The following is a 13333-nucleotide window of genomic DNA, read 5'->3' on the forward strand; positions in this document are numbered from 1 at the left end:
TAATTCTATGCCAGGAACGCAGGCGAGGATTATGCGTTATAATTTTTACTTCGCTGATTATAGAATTCACAGCAGCCATATTAAAGTCAGGTTTTTATAAAACAATAAAACTAACATTCCCATAACGGCATGGGAAGTTACAAAAATAACATCCAATCATATACTGACAGTCATAGCAATTTATTGTCACAGTCAATGCAGACTCGTTCCTTTGCTGCTCAGCAGCCGCAGATACGTGCTTCTCCCTTCTCTTTGCATGTGTTTGACCAAATTTTTCTTCTTTTCACCACTTCTACCATCAGCTTCCCAAATTCTTCAGCTGGAGGCCGGACCCACTGGCATTGGCGATCGATGCATTCCTCCAAGTTTGGAAGCAGGAGAAGGGGCATGCTTTCCCTCCGATCGAGATAACAAGTGTGGCAGCTCAGGTTCGCCGGCAGCTACTAGAGGTGGTCTTGGTGATGCACTTTGGAGGTTGAAAGTTTGGTTCCCAGTTCTGATGGAACTTTTTTTGGGATGCTCCAATCTTATTTCCCCTCTTTCAGAATCTTCTCCTCGATCCGAACCTTCAAACTCACCTGCTAGTGATGGACAGTTCACTCTGCCTTATGGTGTGGCTGATTACAAGCACAGGTGGAAAATCCTGGGATTTTCAAGATAGGCTGAGATCCTCTTGTCCAAGGCCTGGGCAGACAGCAATCAAGTGACACAAATCGGCCTGGAGGAGATGGATGGGTTGGTGTATTACGACGAGTCCTGGATCCTGTAGGTGCAGATATTAGTACAAATTCTTCATTTTTTTCAGAACTCTCCACAGACGTTAGCTTATCGAACTATTTATACCTTTAGCTATGCCATATCAGTGGGTCGTGCGCCGATAGATGGATCTCCTGTGGGAAAACATCTTTTTTGTACGAAAATTGTTGCGGCATTCGTTTATCTTTGCCACCACAGCCATATTATTCTGCTCTTTGGGAATCCAGCCAATTCCTTAAACTTTTTCTTTTCTGGCAATCCAGTCATTTTTTGTCCCGTAAGGTGCTTTCTGCTAAACTGGCTGTGTCACTGTGCCTGGTCTCATGTAATAGGGTCTCAGATGTTAGGGCTCTTGATATTAAAGGCCGAGAGTTTTCCGCGCAAGGGGTATCTTTTACGGTTAGCAGAAGGGCTACACTAGAATTATATATTATCCTGCTTTTGAGAATTCTCCTAAATTGTGTTGTCCAATGCCTGAAAGTATATGAAGAAATGATGGAGGAGTTCTGTCTACCAGGTGAACTACAACTTTTGATTGCCTTGCAAAAACCGCACAGACCGGTCTCTTCCCCCATGATCGCCCAATGGGTTCTTTGGATATTGAGTGAAGCCAGAATCAATGTAGGGATATTTGGGGTGCACTCAGCCAGATGAGCCATGGCATCTAAAGCGTTTCAGCTTGGCACTCATCGGGAGGATATCAAAATGTGTCAGATTAGTCCTCTGATTCCACTTTCAAGAAGCTCTGTTTGAAGCGAGGGATGGATATAGCCCATTTAGTGGTTGTCAAGCTTTGAACTAGCATAATCCTTGCCTTCAGTCCTGGCACAGAATGACAAATTTCCCAGATATTGTAGCAGAAAGTTTTAATTCTATTAAGGACTTGGAGGCGAGGATTATCTCACATGTTTCCCTCCACGTATTCAGTAAGTAGAGGTTTACTCTGATTGATTTTGTGATAGTACTGATTCTTAACTGCATCTGGATTGCATTGATCTTTTTATTTTCATACAACTGTTGTTGGCATGAGAAGTTTGTCTATTTTGAGGAAGCAGTTTCAAGGGTTTCTCGTTCCTTTCCAGATTTTTTTTAGGACTTAATGGCTCCAAACAAGACTCATGGGCACAAGAGGTCTGCATGATTGGCACAAAGAAAAGAGGCAGCATGGACAGTGACAATGTTATGACTGTCAGCATATGATTGGTTGTTGTTATTGTGTACCACCCCATGGCCTTTTGAGAATGTTAGTTTTTTTTTATAATAAGCTGATGTTAATATGGCTGCTGTGAATTTTATGATCAGCGAAGTAAAGATTATAAAGCATAATCCTCATCTCCGAGTCCTTAATAGAAATTAATCTTTCTGTTACGATATCTAGCATTTTGTTCATTCACTTGAGACTTTTGAGAGCATATGTATAGGATTAAAGCCAGGTGATCAACCGATAAAACAATTTCCCAGCACCATCCCTCCACCCCCTCCCAAGATAATCTTCGTCCTTTCACTTTCTAGGACATAAATCTACATTCATCTTTAATTTGCCTGTTGTGGCATCTTGTTTCCAGTTCATAACTCACCCTATAATTCGAGAGAAATAGATGCAGATGCCATTATGCTTCCCAGAAAACACCACCTCGGGGCTGGTCATGCCACCATAACCCACTGATGGAGCACAGTGTTGTCCTGGTGTCGCCAAAGAATAAAGCGGAGTAGATACACTGGGTGGTTGAATACCTAATGAAAAATAACATCAAAATATTTAACATTAATGCTCATAAAAACAGATAAACATTACAATTATTATATAGAATATACCTTGTGTTGGTGTTCCCAAAAAACTGGGATTAGGCAGTGGACTGCTGATGGAAAATGGGGAACCTACGAAAGATTGGGGAAAAAAAAAAAAACTTGACTGAATGTTCTGATGAATTTTCACCTTGTTACCTTTCTGCTATCTTATCAGTAATATTCACACTATGGCCACTGTCAAAATTTAATTTCTTAATTACATTACATAAACAACTCACGTTTTGAGGATATAACCTCAGTGTATCAAACTTTTTATACTCACAATTCTACCACTTATTAATATGAAATGGGACCAGCAGGCTGCTTAATGTGTGCGTCACTGATTACTATCGTACCTCGAACTCAATTTTAGTGCCAGATGAAGGCACAAACACCACTCCTCTAGAAGGTACAGCAAGAACTAATGTAAATAGACTAACGTAACTTCTGTAGACTCCTATTCTTGGACCTTAGATCATAACAATGTCCAGCGGTAAAACCAGAACCTGCTTCCCCCATGCTAGTCACAAAATAATAACCGGTGATGGTCCTGTGCATGTGAGTCTCTGCAGTTACTTGTTACAGACACATGACATAAACCATTGCATAATAGCCTAACCGCCCCATACGTGAAACATGCCATCAACTATACAACTATATGACGAGGGACAAGTAGTCACAAAGAGAGATAGTGTACTATGAAGAACCGGAGTTAGCAAATGACACTATCTTGTAAGTTATTAATAAACATGAGGAGGAGAGAAGATATGCACATGGCCTCGACTAAACCGCACATCATTCCTGCAAGATCTATCAGTAAAGAATATGAGAATCCATTCTGATGGCCACAGACGAAACCAGAATTACTGGGCCCCAACCATGGTGACTGAGATTGCTTGCTACTGGTGTACAGGGGCCTGACCTACTGAGGCTCTGCGAAATGGGCCAAGTAAAACCTTTTCAGCACTTGACTCTCAGGGAAGCCCAGCTGAGCAGTCACAAGCTATTCAGGGAGGTAGTATGCAGCACACAAGCTCAGAACTCAACAATCACATAAAAGATGCAATAACTTCAATGTCCAGTCCATTGCTTGTCTTTTTAGAAACAAATAAAGCAATACTAAATACTACACATTTCAATCCAGTTTACAGGGCATTGATCCTGGTTATGATTCTCCCTTTTGGAGCTACACCCATTGAGTTACCTTATGCTAATTTCTCTCAGGAGACTCTTGATAATCTTGTCCCCCCCCCCCCCCCCTCCCAAAATGAGTAGGGTAGAACTAAGTAACAAGCTCAGGTGCAGTTTTGCTGTATCCTACAAGTCAAATAGGCCTTTAGTTCATGCGTTTCAAAAGCGCTTCTACTTAGTGATGTAATGGGTAACAAGTAAGCCTCTTGTGCCAGCCTCCCGCAGGTGGAGGCATGTGGTGAATGATGATATTATATGAGGCTACAGTGGAAGCCTGGCACAGTCCCCATCTGTGCAAATGGCTGCCCAGGCTCAGTTTAGTAGCCCCAGACATTAGTCAGCCCTAACTGGGCCACTTGGCTGGCGTCACAACTGGGATACCTGGCTGGGACCGAAGCAGGTAAAGACGACTAACAGCCACCACAGTCACTGCATTGCTGGTAGGCCAATAGGGCTATCACAGTCATGAAGGCTTGTAGAGGTTCCCACCATACAACTTAATGAGAAATTGTGGAGGAGCACTGGGCCTCTTCTCCTGGACAGTCTATCCCCATTCAGAGCCAGTCAGACTCCTTCCCTCTTCTCAGAAGACGGGAGCACTTGCAGCCACTTCAGGCAGACCCTCCAGCAGCAAGTGCAGACTTCAGGTGGCCTCCCATCATCCCTGGAAGACTAGCCCTGGTTGTACAGCAGCCATTTGAGCACTCTGGGGAGCACTCCCTAAGCTGATCATGAAGGGCCTGAAACTGGAACAAAATGGGATAGTAGGATCCTACTCTTTATATGTATTTTCTAGACAGGGGATGCAGATCCATTGTCTCAAAGTGCAAAACCGATTTGGTGTGGTTCTCCTTTCTACTGTCCTCCTATGTCTGGTCTCAAGACACAACCTTTGTGAAGACTATTGCTTCTCACAGCTGGCAGCACTGGACCTTTCTCCCAACTGCGAAACCAACACAGGCATAAAGGAGTGTAAGGTTTGTGCACCTGACTGTCATTAGCCTCTCTGAAGATGTTGTGAAGGATACTAAATAGGGCAGGCCCCCATTAGACACTTCCTTACCCTGCACAAAAGAAACTGCAGTTCCATCCGTCACCCCTACCATCAATCAAATGACAGTACTTAGGAATAACTAATCAGTATGCCCTTGCTAGTAACAATCCTCAAGGAAATTCTTAAGGTAGCTCTCTCTCTCTTTCCTCCTCACTTCAGTTTCCAAATCTGCACTACCAATCCACAGGAATGGTGGCAATAAATTTCCATTATCTAGGTAAGCTGACCCTAGCCTTCATTTTTTTGCCATACTAAATTAGGGGCATGGAACGAATAGATCAAACGGGTTTTAATACTCAGACTCACGCATACAGACAGTCCAATTACAGCACATGTGGAAGATGGACACTAAATACATGCACACTCGACATACATACTGGATGACAGCACAAGGTTCTAGGCACTCACATAACAGCAAGAGAGGAGTGCAAAAGACACTCTCAGGGACAAAGAGAAAAAGGTCTAGCCACACTGTCAATTCTAAAAACATGGTATGTCATTTCCACTGCTTCCTTTGTCTACCCTGACGGAATGATTAGTGCACCAATAACAAGACAAGACAGGTACAGGAGCTTGCATAGTCAAGGGCAGACTTAAGCCTCTGAACGCACACTTAAATCAGCATGAGGCTAGGTCCAAAATAAAAGTCAGGATACCAGTTACACACACATTTGGGACACTTGGGCATGGGAATGCATTCATACTTCATGCATTGACAGTCCCATCCCAAAAGAATGTGATCAGAAGGCTCCTAAGTTAGTCTTTCAAAATTATTCACTGTCTGAGGCGTTCTTTTAAATGTCACGAATTCTACTTTGCTTTTGTAAACATGCTGTGGGATTAACTGTCCGGTAACTACAGCTTAAGAAAAATACAATTAGTGCTTTACCTGACTACTAGAACAGGCATGCTTCTAAATATATCTATGTTACAGAGGCAGAGGTTTACCATTTCGTTACTACTCAAACTTGTTAATTCACAAGATATCTACATTACTTTATTCCCATTCTAAAAGTTAAAATAATGATCAGCAAATCTGTATTGTTCCCTTCAGTCTTTCCTGTACAAGACCAAAGGCAAAGGGTAGTACATAATATACAATTCGTAGATCTTAAATGTAAGCTGAGTAACAGTCAACATTTCGTTCACCTCACCTGAGTGAAACTAACACCCTTCCTGGGGAACATAGTAACTTTCCACCTCTTTTACACCTGATCTGAGTGGACCTCACAAACACCTCCCCTGGAAACTGAGAAACTCTTATGTTTGCCCTTCTCATGCAGGTCAGTCCACACATCTTTAAATAACTGACTAGCTCCCTATGTTCCTTGTGTTACTCATCTGGGTAAACGTGGCAAACACCTTTCAGGAATTGAGTCAATCTCTACCTTCTTTGTACTCCCTTCTGAGTGGTCATCACAAATATTTCACTATGAAATGAATAAAGAAGCATGAATCTATGAATCCTCTATCTATGATTGCAAGGATACCATTGCATTAATTTTAAATATCGCTTCAGCAGGGGAAAAAAGCAAGTCCAACAGAACATTTTAGAAAAAACATCTCACATGCAGCCAACAGAGCAGAGAAGATACAAGATGAAAAGACGTAACAAGAGACAAAGCTGTGGTCTGTAAGTCAAACCCTGGTGAAGTACACATTCATTGACTCGGGACCTAAGTAAATGGATACTGGCAGAATTGGACCTGAAAACGCATGTAGAATGGAACAGTGATAATGTTGGACTGAAGGTTTCGGATGTACCTCTTAACCACTGGATTTCAATTAAGCTCAATTTCTACAAAAAGCATTTCTGAATATACACATAGGATCCCTGTAAGATGTGGCATGCGTACAAAGACGAATTCTGCTAACAAATAAATAACATGGTTTACTAGATTACTGCCTACGTAAATAAAATATATATATATATATATATATTTCAATTTGGTTTTCACTATACTACCTCAAACAAATGTTATTATGTATGCAGACCAGATTGGTAAAATCTTGATGCAAGTGTTTTTGTGGGGTATGACACATTTGTTTTACTTGAAACATCAATAAACAATTATAATAAAGAAATGTGCACTGTCAATAAATTTATTATTAAACAAATGATAATCCTTAGATCGTTATACACATGTACTCAACACTCACCCACAGGCACAGGAGAACCTAAGACAGGCCCAACATTGCTTGGGGCTCCTAATGTCGATGCAATCCGCATTTGAGCTTCTCCGCCATACCTTACATCAGCCAGCCAAAATAAAACAAATATATATACTTTATTATTCAGTAATTCAAAACATACCTTAGCAAACAAATAGGTTTTAAAAACTTAACAATGAATAATGTACTATTCTTTGAGAAATTAATATGGATTTGAAAAATATGTATGGCAACTTAAGTGCAAGAATAATCGTCGCTCTCAGTTTCCTTTGGTCTATATGTGTAACATTGTCAGCATTCAAATATGTGGACTGCAAGAAGTGCTCCTTGTTTGCCTAACATTAGCTGGCACAAACAAGCCAAATCATAAATTCAAGATGATGGTACCTAAGAAAGAGTACAGCTGTCCTTTCCTTGAACAGCCCAATCACAACACTGTTAGAGCACAGAATATAAATAAAGTGTGGAACAGAATAGCACTTAATTGAAAGGCCACAAGAGTAACTTGTCATATGTTCTGCACAACATTTTCTCTCAATGTTACACCTTGGAATATACGACTACAAGCAAATGTTGCAGAAATCCCTGGGGAAGTACTGTGATGTAATCATGCATGCTATACAACCCATAATGGAGTGTTACTGGTTAATGATCTTGATGGTGACCAGATATGCATCTGGAAAACTACTAGGAATGCATGTCAGTGACTTCCCTCTTACCATCAAAAGCGTTGTAATCACAAAAGGGATAACACTGCATGTTCTGAAGGGAATGGGACTCCTGTGCATGTGGTGTGTCCTGCAGGCAAATGAGTCCCATCCACCTCAATAGCCTAGCAGTAGCAACAAGCAAAGTGTGCAAGAAGTGAGGAATTCAGTCCAGAATCTACACTTTACCTCCAATCACCACTTATGAATGTACTATGGGCATAAGGCTCCTGAAGACGATAAAGCCACAAAAAGACATAGGGCCAGATGTAGCAAAGGATTTTACCCATTCTGTGTCTATGGGAAAAAGCTTTCGTACATATGGCCCATACTGTATTAAGCCTTGTAGTGTAGTGTCATTTTATTTCCTTTAAGTGGTCTGCCACACTGGAGTTGCCTGGGTCCATATTCTCTGGGAGCCATCTTAGAATAGGCTACCTAAATTGTTTTAATAATTTTGTTTTCTTTCTCACCTTTTGTTTGCTTTTAACATTCTTCTTCCAGTACTCCTCCCTGGTGGGGAAGCTTTCCAGGAGGGAGGGGAGCTGCTGGGCTCCAGTTTGTCTTGTTTTGTGCCCCTCCCCTTTCAGCATTTTGTAATGCCATAGCCATGCCCCCTTTAGGTTTATGCGTTTCTCAACTTTTGTTTGCTTTTAACATTCTTTTGTCAGTTCTCCCCCCTGCTCAGTTCTTCTCTCTTAATTGTAATTATCTGACCAAGCACAAACTTGAGATATACGACTTCTTGGTAGGCCACTTACCTGACAATGTTTTTGTCAGAAACCAGGTTTACGGAGAGCTCCAGGCTGGACATTCTTTTAGTCTTCCCCAAGGCTTTGCCATTGCAGGACCATACAGGCAATCTCAGAGAGGGGGAGGGATTGTCATTATCTTTACACAAGACTGTGCTCTGTTCTTTCTCTGAACAATCCATTGTGGGGTGTGAAGCGAGTTTTTTTCTTTAACCTTTTCAAGTAAATATCTCCACTCGCTTGCCTTATTCCAACATTTTAGTCATCGGAGATCTCAACCTCCACTTTGATGACACTATGGCAGCAGCCTTGGTAGTGGATTTGGAGTGCCTCTAGCTCTCCCAATCAGTCTCTTTGCAAACAAACAGACATAGAAATATCATTCATCCCATTTTTTTCCAAATACGGCCAATTTATCTATTGACTCCCTTCTTCCACGCCTGTCATCCCACCACTTTGCTATCACTTTCTCAGTTTCCTTTGTTAAATCTCTATCCGCCCTCCCCTCTGTGCAGGTGTAAGAACATGGAAGTGGGCTAGGTTGACCCCAGCCAACCTCACACAGGCGCTGGACACGAACTGACCTACTCTCAACAGCTATGACACCCAACTTGCAAATGGACAGTTGGATTTCCGGTGCTCTAGATCAAATCACTCCATTGGCTAACCGAACTATAAGAAGAACAAAACTTTCAGCTGAATGGTTTAGTGTTAGAAATGGGGTCTCTAGTTGACAGTTGCTTACAACCTTTCCAAGAGGAGACCCTCACTCTAGACAGGATAAGGGAGTCCTACAGCTAAAATAAACAGTGACCACCCACTTGGTAGCTTGGAATGAGCAGCCAGGCTTAACACAGTACCTAGGATGCGTCAAAACAAATAATGTGGGCCGCAGAGGAGGTAAGGCGCCAAAAAGCAAAGCAATGCATTGGTTCATTACTGCACAGTGGAGGGGATCGGTTGATTCTTTCCAAGCAGGAGAGGCGATGCGTTGGTTCCTTACCAGCCGGGGAGGGGATGCATCAATCTTTCCTTGCAGGAAAGGTGATGCGTTGATTTTCAGAAACACAGCCTCAATTCCTTACCGCGGTGCGGGTCGATAAGAAATTGACGTCCCAGGGACGATGCGTGGAAAATCCAGATGCGCTGTGTTGATGGAGCCCCAGGGAAACATGCGCTGCGCCCGTTCTGCAGCTGTTAGACAGGCGCTGCACGATTCTTCAGCCGCAGTACAGGCTCTGCGTCAATTTCCTTGCCATGGCCCGCCAGTGCATGGATTTTCTTCTTTAGGTCACCAGCATACACTTCCAAGGGCCTAGAAACTGAGTTGGCACCACTTGGCACGTCTCAGCAGAAGAGCCCAGGCACTGGCGGATGAAGTCTTTGACTAAACAACCGGAGGCAAGCTCAGTTCAAGCCCTTGGAGAACCTTGGAAAGCAGGATGTAGAGAGCAAAGTTCAGTCATTCCACTCCTAGGACAGAAGCACCAGGCCAGCACTACAAAGCAACAGGCAGAGCGGCAGTCCTTCCTTTGGCATTCAGCTCTTCTTCCAGGCAGAATGTCCTCAGTCCAGAAGTGTTCTAACTTTGTGGGGTCAGAGGTCCAGTACTTATACCCATTTGTGTCTTTGAAGTAGGCAAAACAAGACCCTGCCTTTCCTGCACTGGCCCGAGACATACTGCAGGAGGTTGAAGACAGCTTTGTGTAAGGACAGGTACAGCCCTATTCAGATGCAAGTGTCACCATCTCCCACCACTCTAGCTCAGGAAGTCCCATCAGGATATGCAGGGCACATCTCAGCTTCCTTTGTGTGACTGTCTAGAGTGAATTCACAAACAGCTCAACTGTCAACCTGACCCAGATGTGTATTCGACAGACTGGCCTAGGCACAGAATGGTTAAGCATGAAAATGCCCACTTTCTAAAAGTGGCATTTTCAAACTTACAATTTGAAATCCAACTTCACCAGAAGACATTTTTAGAACTGTGAGTTTAGAAACCCAAAACTCCATATCTCTATCTGCTCCCAATGGGTAGTTACACTTAAAAGATATTTGAAGGCAATCCCCATGTTACCCTGTGGCAGAGATAGGCCCTGCAATAGTAAAACACGAATTTAGCAGTATTTTACTACCTAGACATTTAAAAAAACACTAGTGCATGTCCATCCTACCTTTTAAATGCACTGCAACCTGCCATGCGGCTGCCTTGGACCTACTTTAGGTGTGACACATGTAGTAAAAGGGAAGGTTTGGGCCTGGTGAGTGGGTGCCCTTGCCAGGTCCAAATGGTAGTTTAAAACTGTACACACAGGCACTGCAGTGGTAGAACGGAGACATGTTTACAGAGCTACTCATGGGGGTGGTACAATCAGTGATGCAAGCCCACTAGTAGCATTTGATTTAGAGGCCCTGGGCACACACAGTGCACTTTACTAGGGACGTACTAGTAAATCAAATATGCCAATCATAGAAAAACCAATTACCAACATAATTTAGACAGAGATCACTTGCACTTTAGCACTGGTCAGCAGCGGTAAAGTGCCCAGAGTCCTAAAGCCAGCAAAAACAAATTCAGCACAAGATCATACATAGGAGGTCAGAAGCAAAAGGTTTGGGGATAACCCTGCCAAAATAGCCATTTCCAACATTTAGTGATAAATTGCTCTCACTTAAAAATAACTGCAAGGGACTTGAGTATTTGTGGTGTAGAGACTATGATCCTGTCAGCAAAGCCGATTACTGGACATCCCTTCAGATACATCATAACTGTATTAGGCAGGTCCATTGCGATTTTTACGCCAATAAATTATTTGCTACTCAGAGCTCCACTTAAAAAAAAAAAAAAAAACTAAATTGTCAATTCCCTATCCTCATTGTCCCGAGCCTCAGCCTCCCCCCACATTCGTCTGAGGGCTGTAATACTCAAGCCCAGTTTTTCCCAAATAAGATGGCAGCCATCGTCTCCTCCTTTCCTGGGATTTTCAGAGACGCTCCGTATCTCAACACATGGTTTGAACCTTCAGCTGACAGCGCTAGACTGCTATGTTTCAAGCCCAAAGAACATTTTTAATTGTCCCTTTTGTTCGCATCGGTCAAGTCTGGTTCTCCACTCAATCCAGCCTCCCCTCCCATTGTGGAGAGGGGGGTGGAGGCTGTGCTGCCAGCTACATAGCAGCTCCACTGCATCAGGATGGGTTCCACAGCGATGGAAACATGCTATGGTGGTGCCAAACCTCAAAAAAACACTGCTAGGCCTAACTAAGCCAGAAAATGATCACGCCATCTCGCTGTTCTCTTTTTCCTCAAAGATCACAGAAAAGTATGTTAGCCAGCACCTATTTTTTGAGGCTAAGCACCTACTTCACAGGACACATCAGGCTTCCGCCCCTCACATAGTACAGAGTCTGCCCTGCTGCTTGCCTCAGAATCCATCCTGCAAATTCTTGACAGTGGCAACACCACAGCACTGCTTATGTTGGACCTCAGTGAGGCTTTCGACACTGTCACACAACCTTTTAATTAAGTGTTTGTGGAGTTGCAGTGTTGACTATAAAGCCTTGCAATGGGTTGCCTGCAGGAACGCACCTTCCAGGGGTTTCAAAAACCCTTTAACTCTCAGGTTTTTCCACTGCAGGAGGGAGCACCTCATTGCTCCTCTCTTAGCCCAACCATATTTACCTTATATATGCGTCCCCCTGGCTGAGATCATCGAGCTTCACAGTTTTAACATCATAACGTATGCCGATGATACTCAGCTGATCCTCACCTTGTCAAAGAAATTGGTTAACACGGCTATCTCGTTGAGGGCCTGTCTTACGGCAGTCGCTCAGTGGATGGACCTCAATTGTCTTAAGGTGAATACAGAAAAAAAGGAGGTTCTCATTCTAAGCAAACAATCCTCTATGTGGTCCTCCGCATGGTGGCCAGCCTCTCTCAAACCTAGGCTTAGGAGGATGTAGAGGGCTAAGAACCTGGGTATTTGGTTTGACAAGAAGCTTACCTTTGACAGCCAAATCACAGCTCTGGCAGGGAAATGTCTCTGGATTCTAAATACCCTCAAAAAAATCTTTTGTTTCCTGCCAGAAGCTTCCAAAAAACAGCAGTCCAGGCATTGGTTACTTCCAGGCTGGACTACTGTAACATTCTATATTTAGGGGTGTGCCAATCCCGGCTGATGAGGCTTCAGCGTGTGCAGAACGTGGCGGGCCACCTTCTGTTGAACCTCTCCAGATGTGTCCCCCACGGGGACTGCGCTTACTAAGGTGCACTGGTTGCCTCTGAAGATGAGACTTTCCTTTTAAAGCACTGTGCTATTGTTACAAGGTTTTTCGAATAAGGATCCTCTATACTTGCATTCTTTCATCAAGCTGTACCTCCCTTTAAGGAGCCTCAGATCCTCAGGAGGCTTTGTGGGCTTACTGCAAATAGAGTATGTTATGGGGCAGTTTCCTATTTAGCATAAAAATTGCCAAACTCTCCGCCTCTTCAAGCTCGGCAGGCCCCAGTGGAACCACTTTTCTGTAAAGGCTTACAAACCTGGTTATTTAGTTCGGGTTGATTTTACAATTTATCTGCTGTGCAGAGGACCTCCGGGAGCTGGACATAGTGCTGGGACACTTAGTGTGAAGTAGCTACATGCTTTACAAATTGCACTATTTTTATTATTTTACTAATAGGGGAAAACAGCTAGTATCAGCTGGCCCAATAGAAGTCGAAGAGACATGTTCAAAAACACTTAATTGCTGATTCATTGTGCCTCAAAAACTCTTTACAACACTACAAATAGGTGTTTGAACGTGGCTGAACAAGGTCGGGGATGCACATGTTGCTTCTTGCACAGTATATTTACTGGGAAGAGGTCCTATCCACTATCCCTTCCATTCCTCAATTTCTCTGAACCGGAGGCTCCC

At 43.2% G+C, this 13333-nt stretch overlaps 1 protein-coding gene across 2 annotated transcripts in view; it reads right to left on the reverse strand.

The window, feature by feature from the left end:
* Positions 1–13333, reverse strand: part of NUP155 (nucleoporin 155) — a 546729-nt gene that overhangs the window by 381509 nt on the left and 151887 nt on the right. The window contains exons 16-18 of one of the 2 annotated variants that reach the window (XM_069221245.1): positions 6950–7038; positions 2572–2634; positions 2334–2490 (exon numbers count right to left, since the gene is read on the reverse strand). In XM_069221245.1, coding sequence (XP_069077346.1) covers positions 2334–2490; positions 2572–2634; positions 6950–7038 — 309 coding nt within the window. The remainder of the gene's footprint in view (positions 1–2333; positions 2491–2571; positions 2635–6949; positions 7039–13333) is intronic. The other variant, XM_069221247.1, reaches the window with a different exon arrangement.

This window comes from Pleurodeles waltl, chromosome 1_1, assembly GCF_031143425.1.
Source record: "Pleurodeles waltl isolate 20211129_DDA chromosome 1_1, aPleWal1.hap1.20221129, whole genome shotgun sequence".
In the NCBI taxonomy this organism is placed as follows: domain Eukaryota; kingdom Metazoa; phylum Chordata; class Amphibia; order Caudata; family Salamandridae; genus Pleurodeles; species Pleurodeles waltl.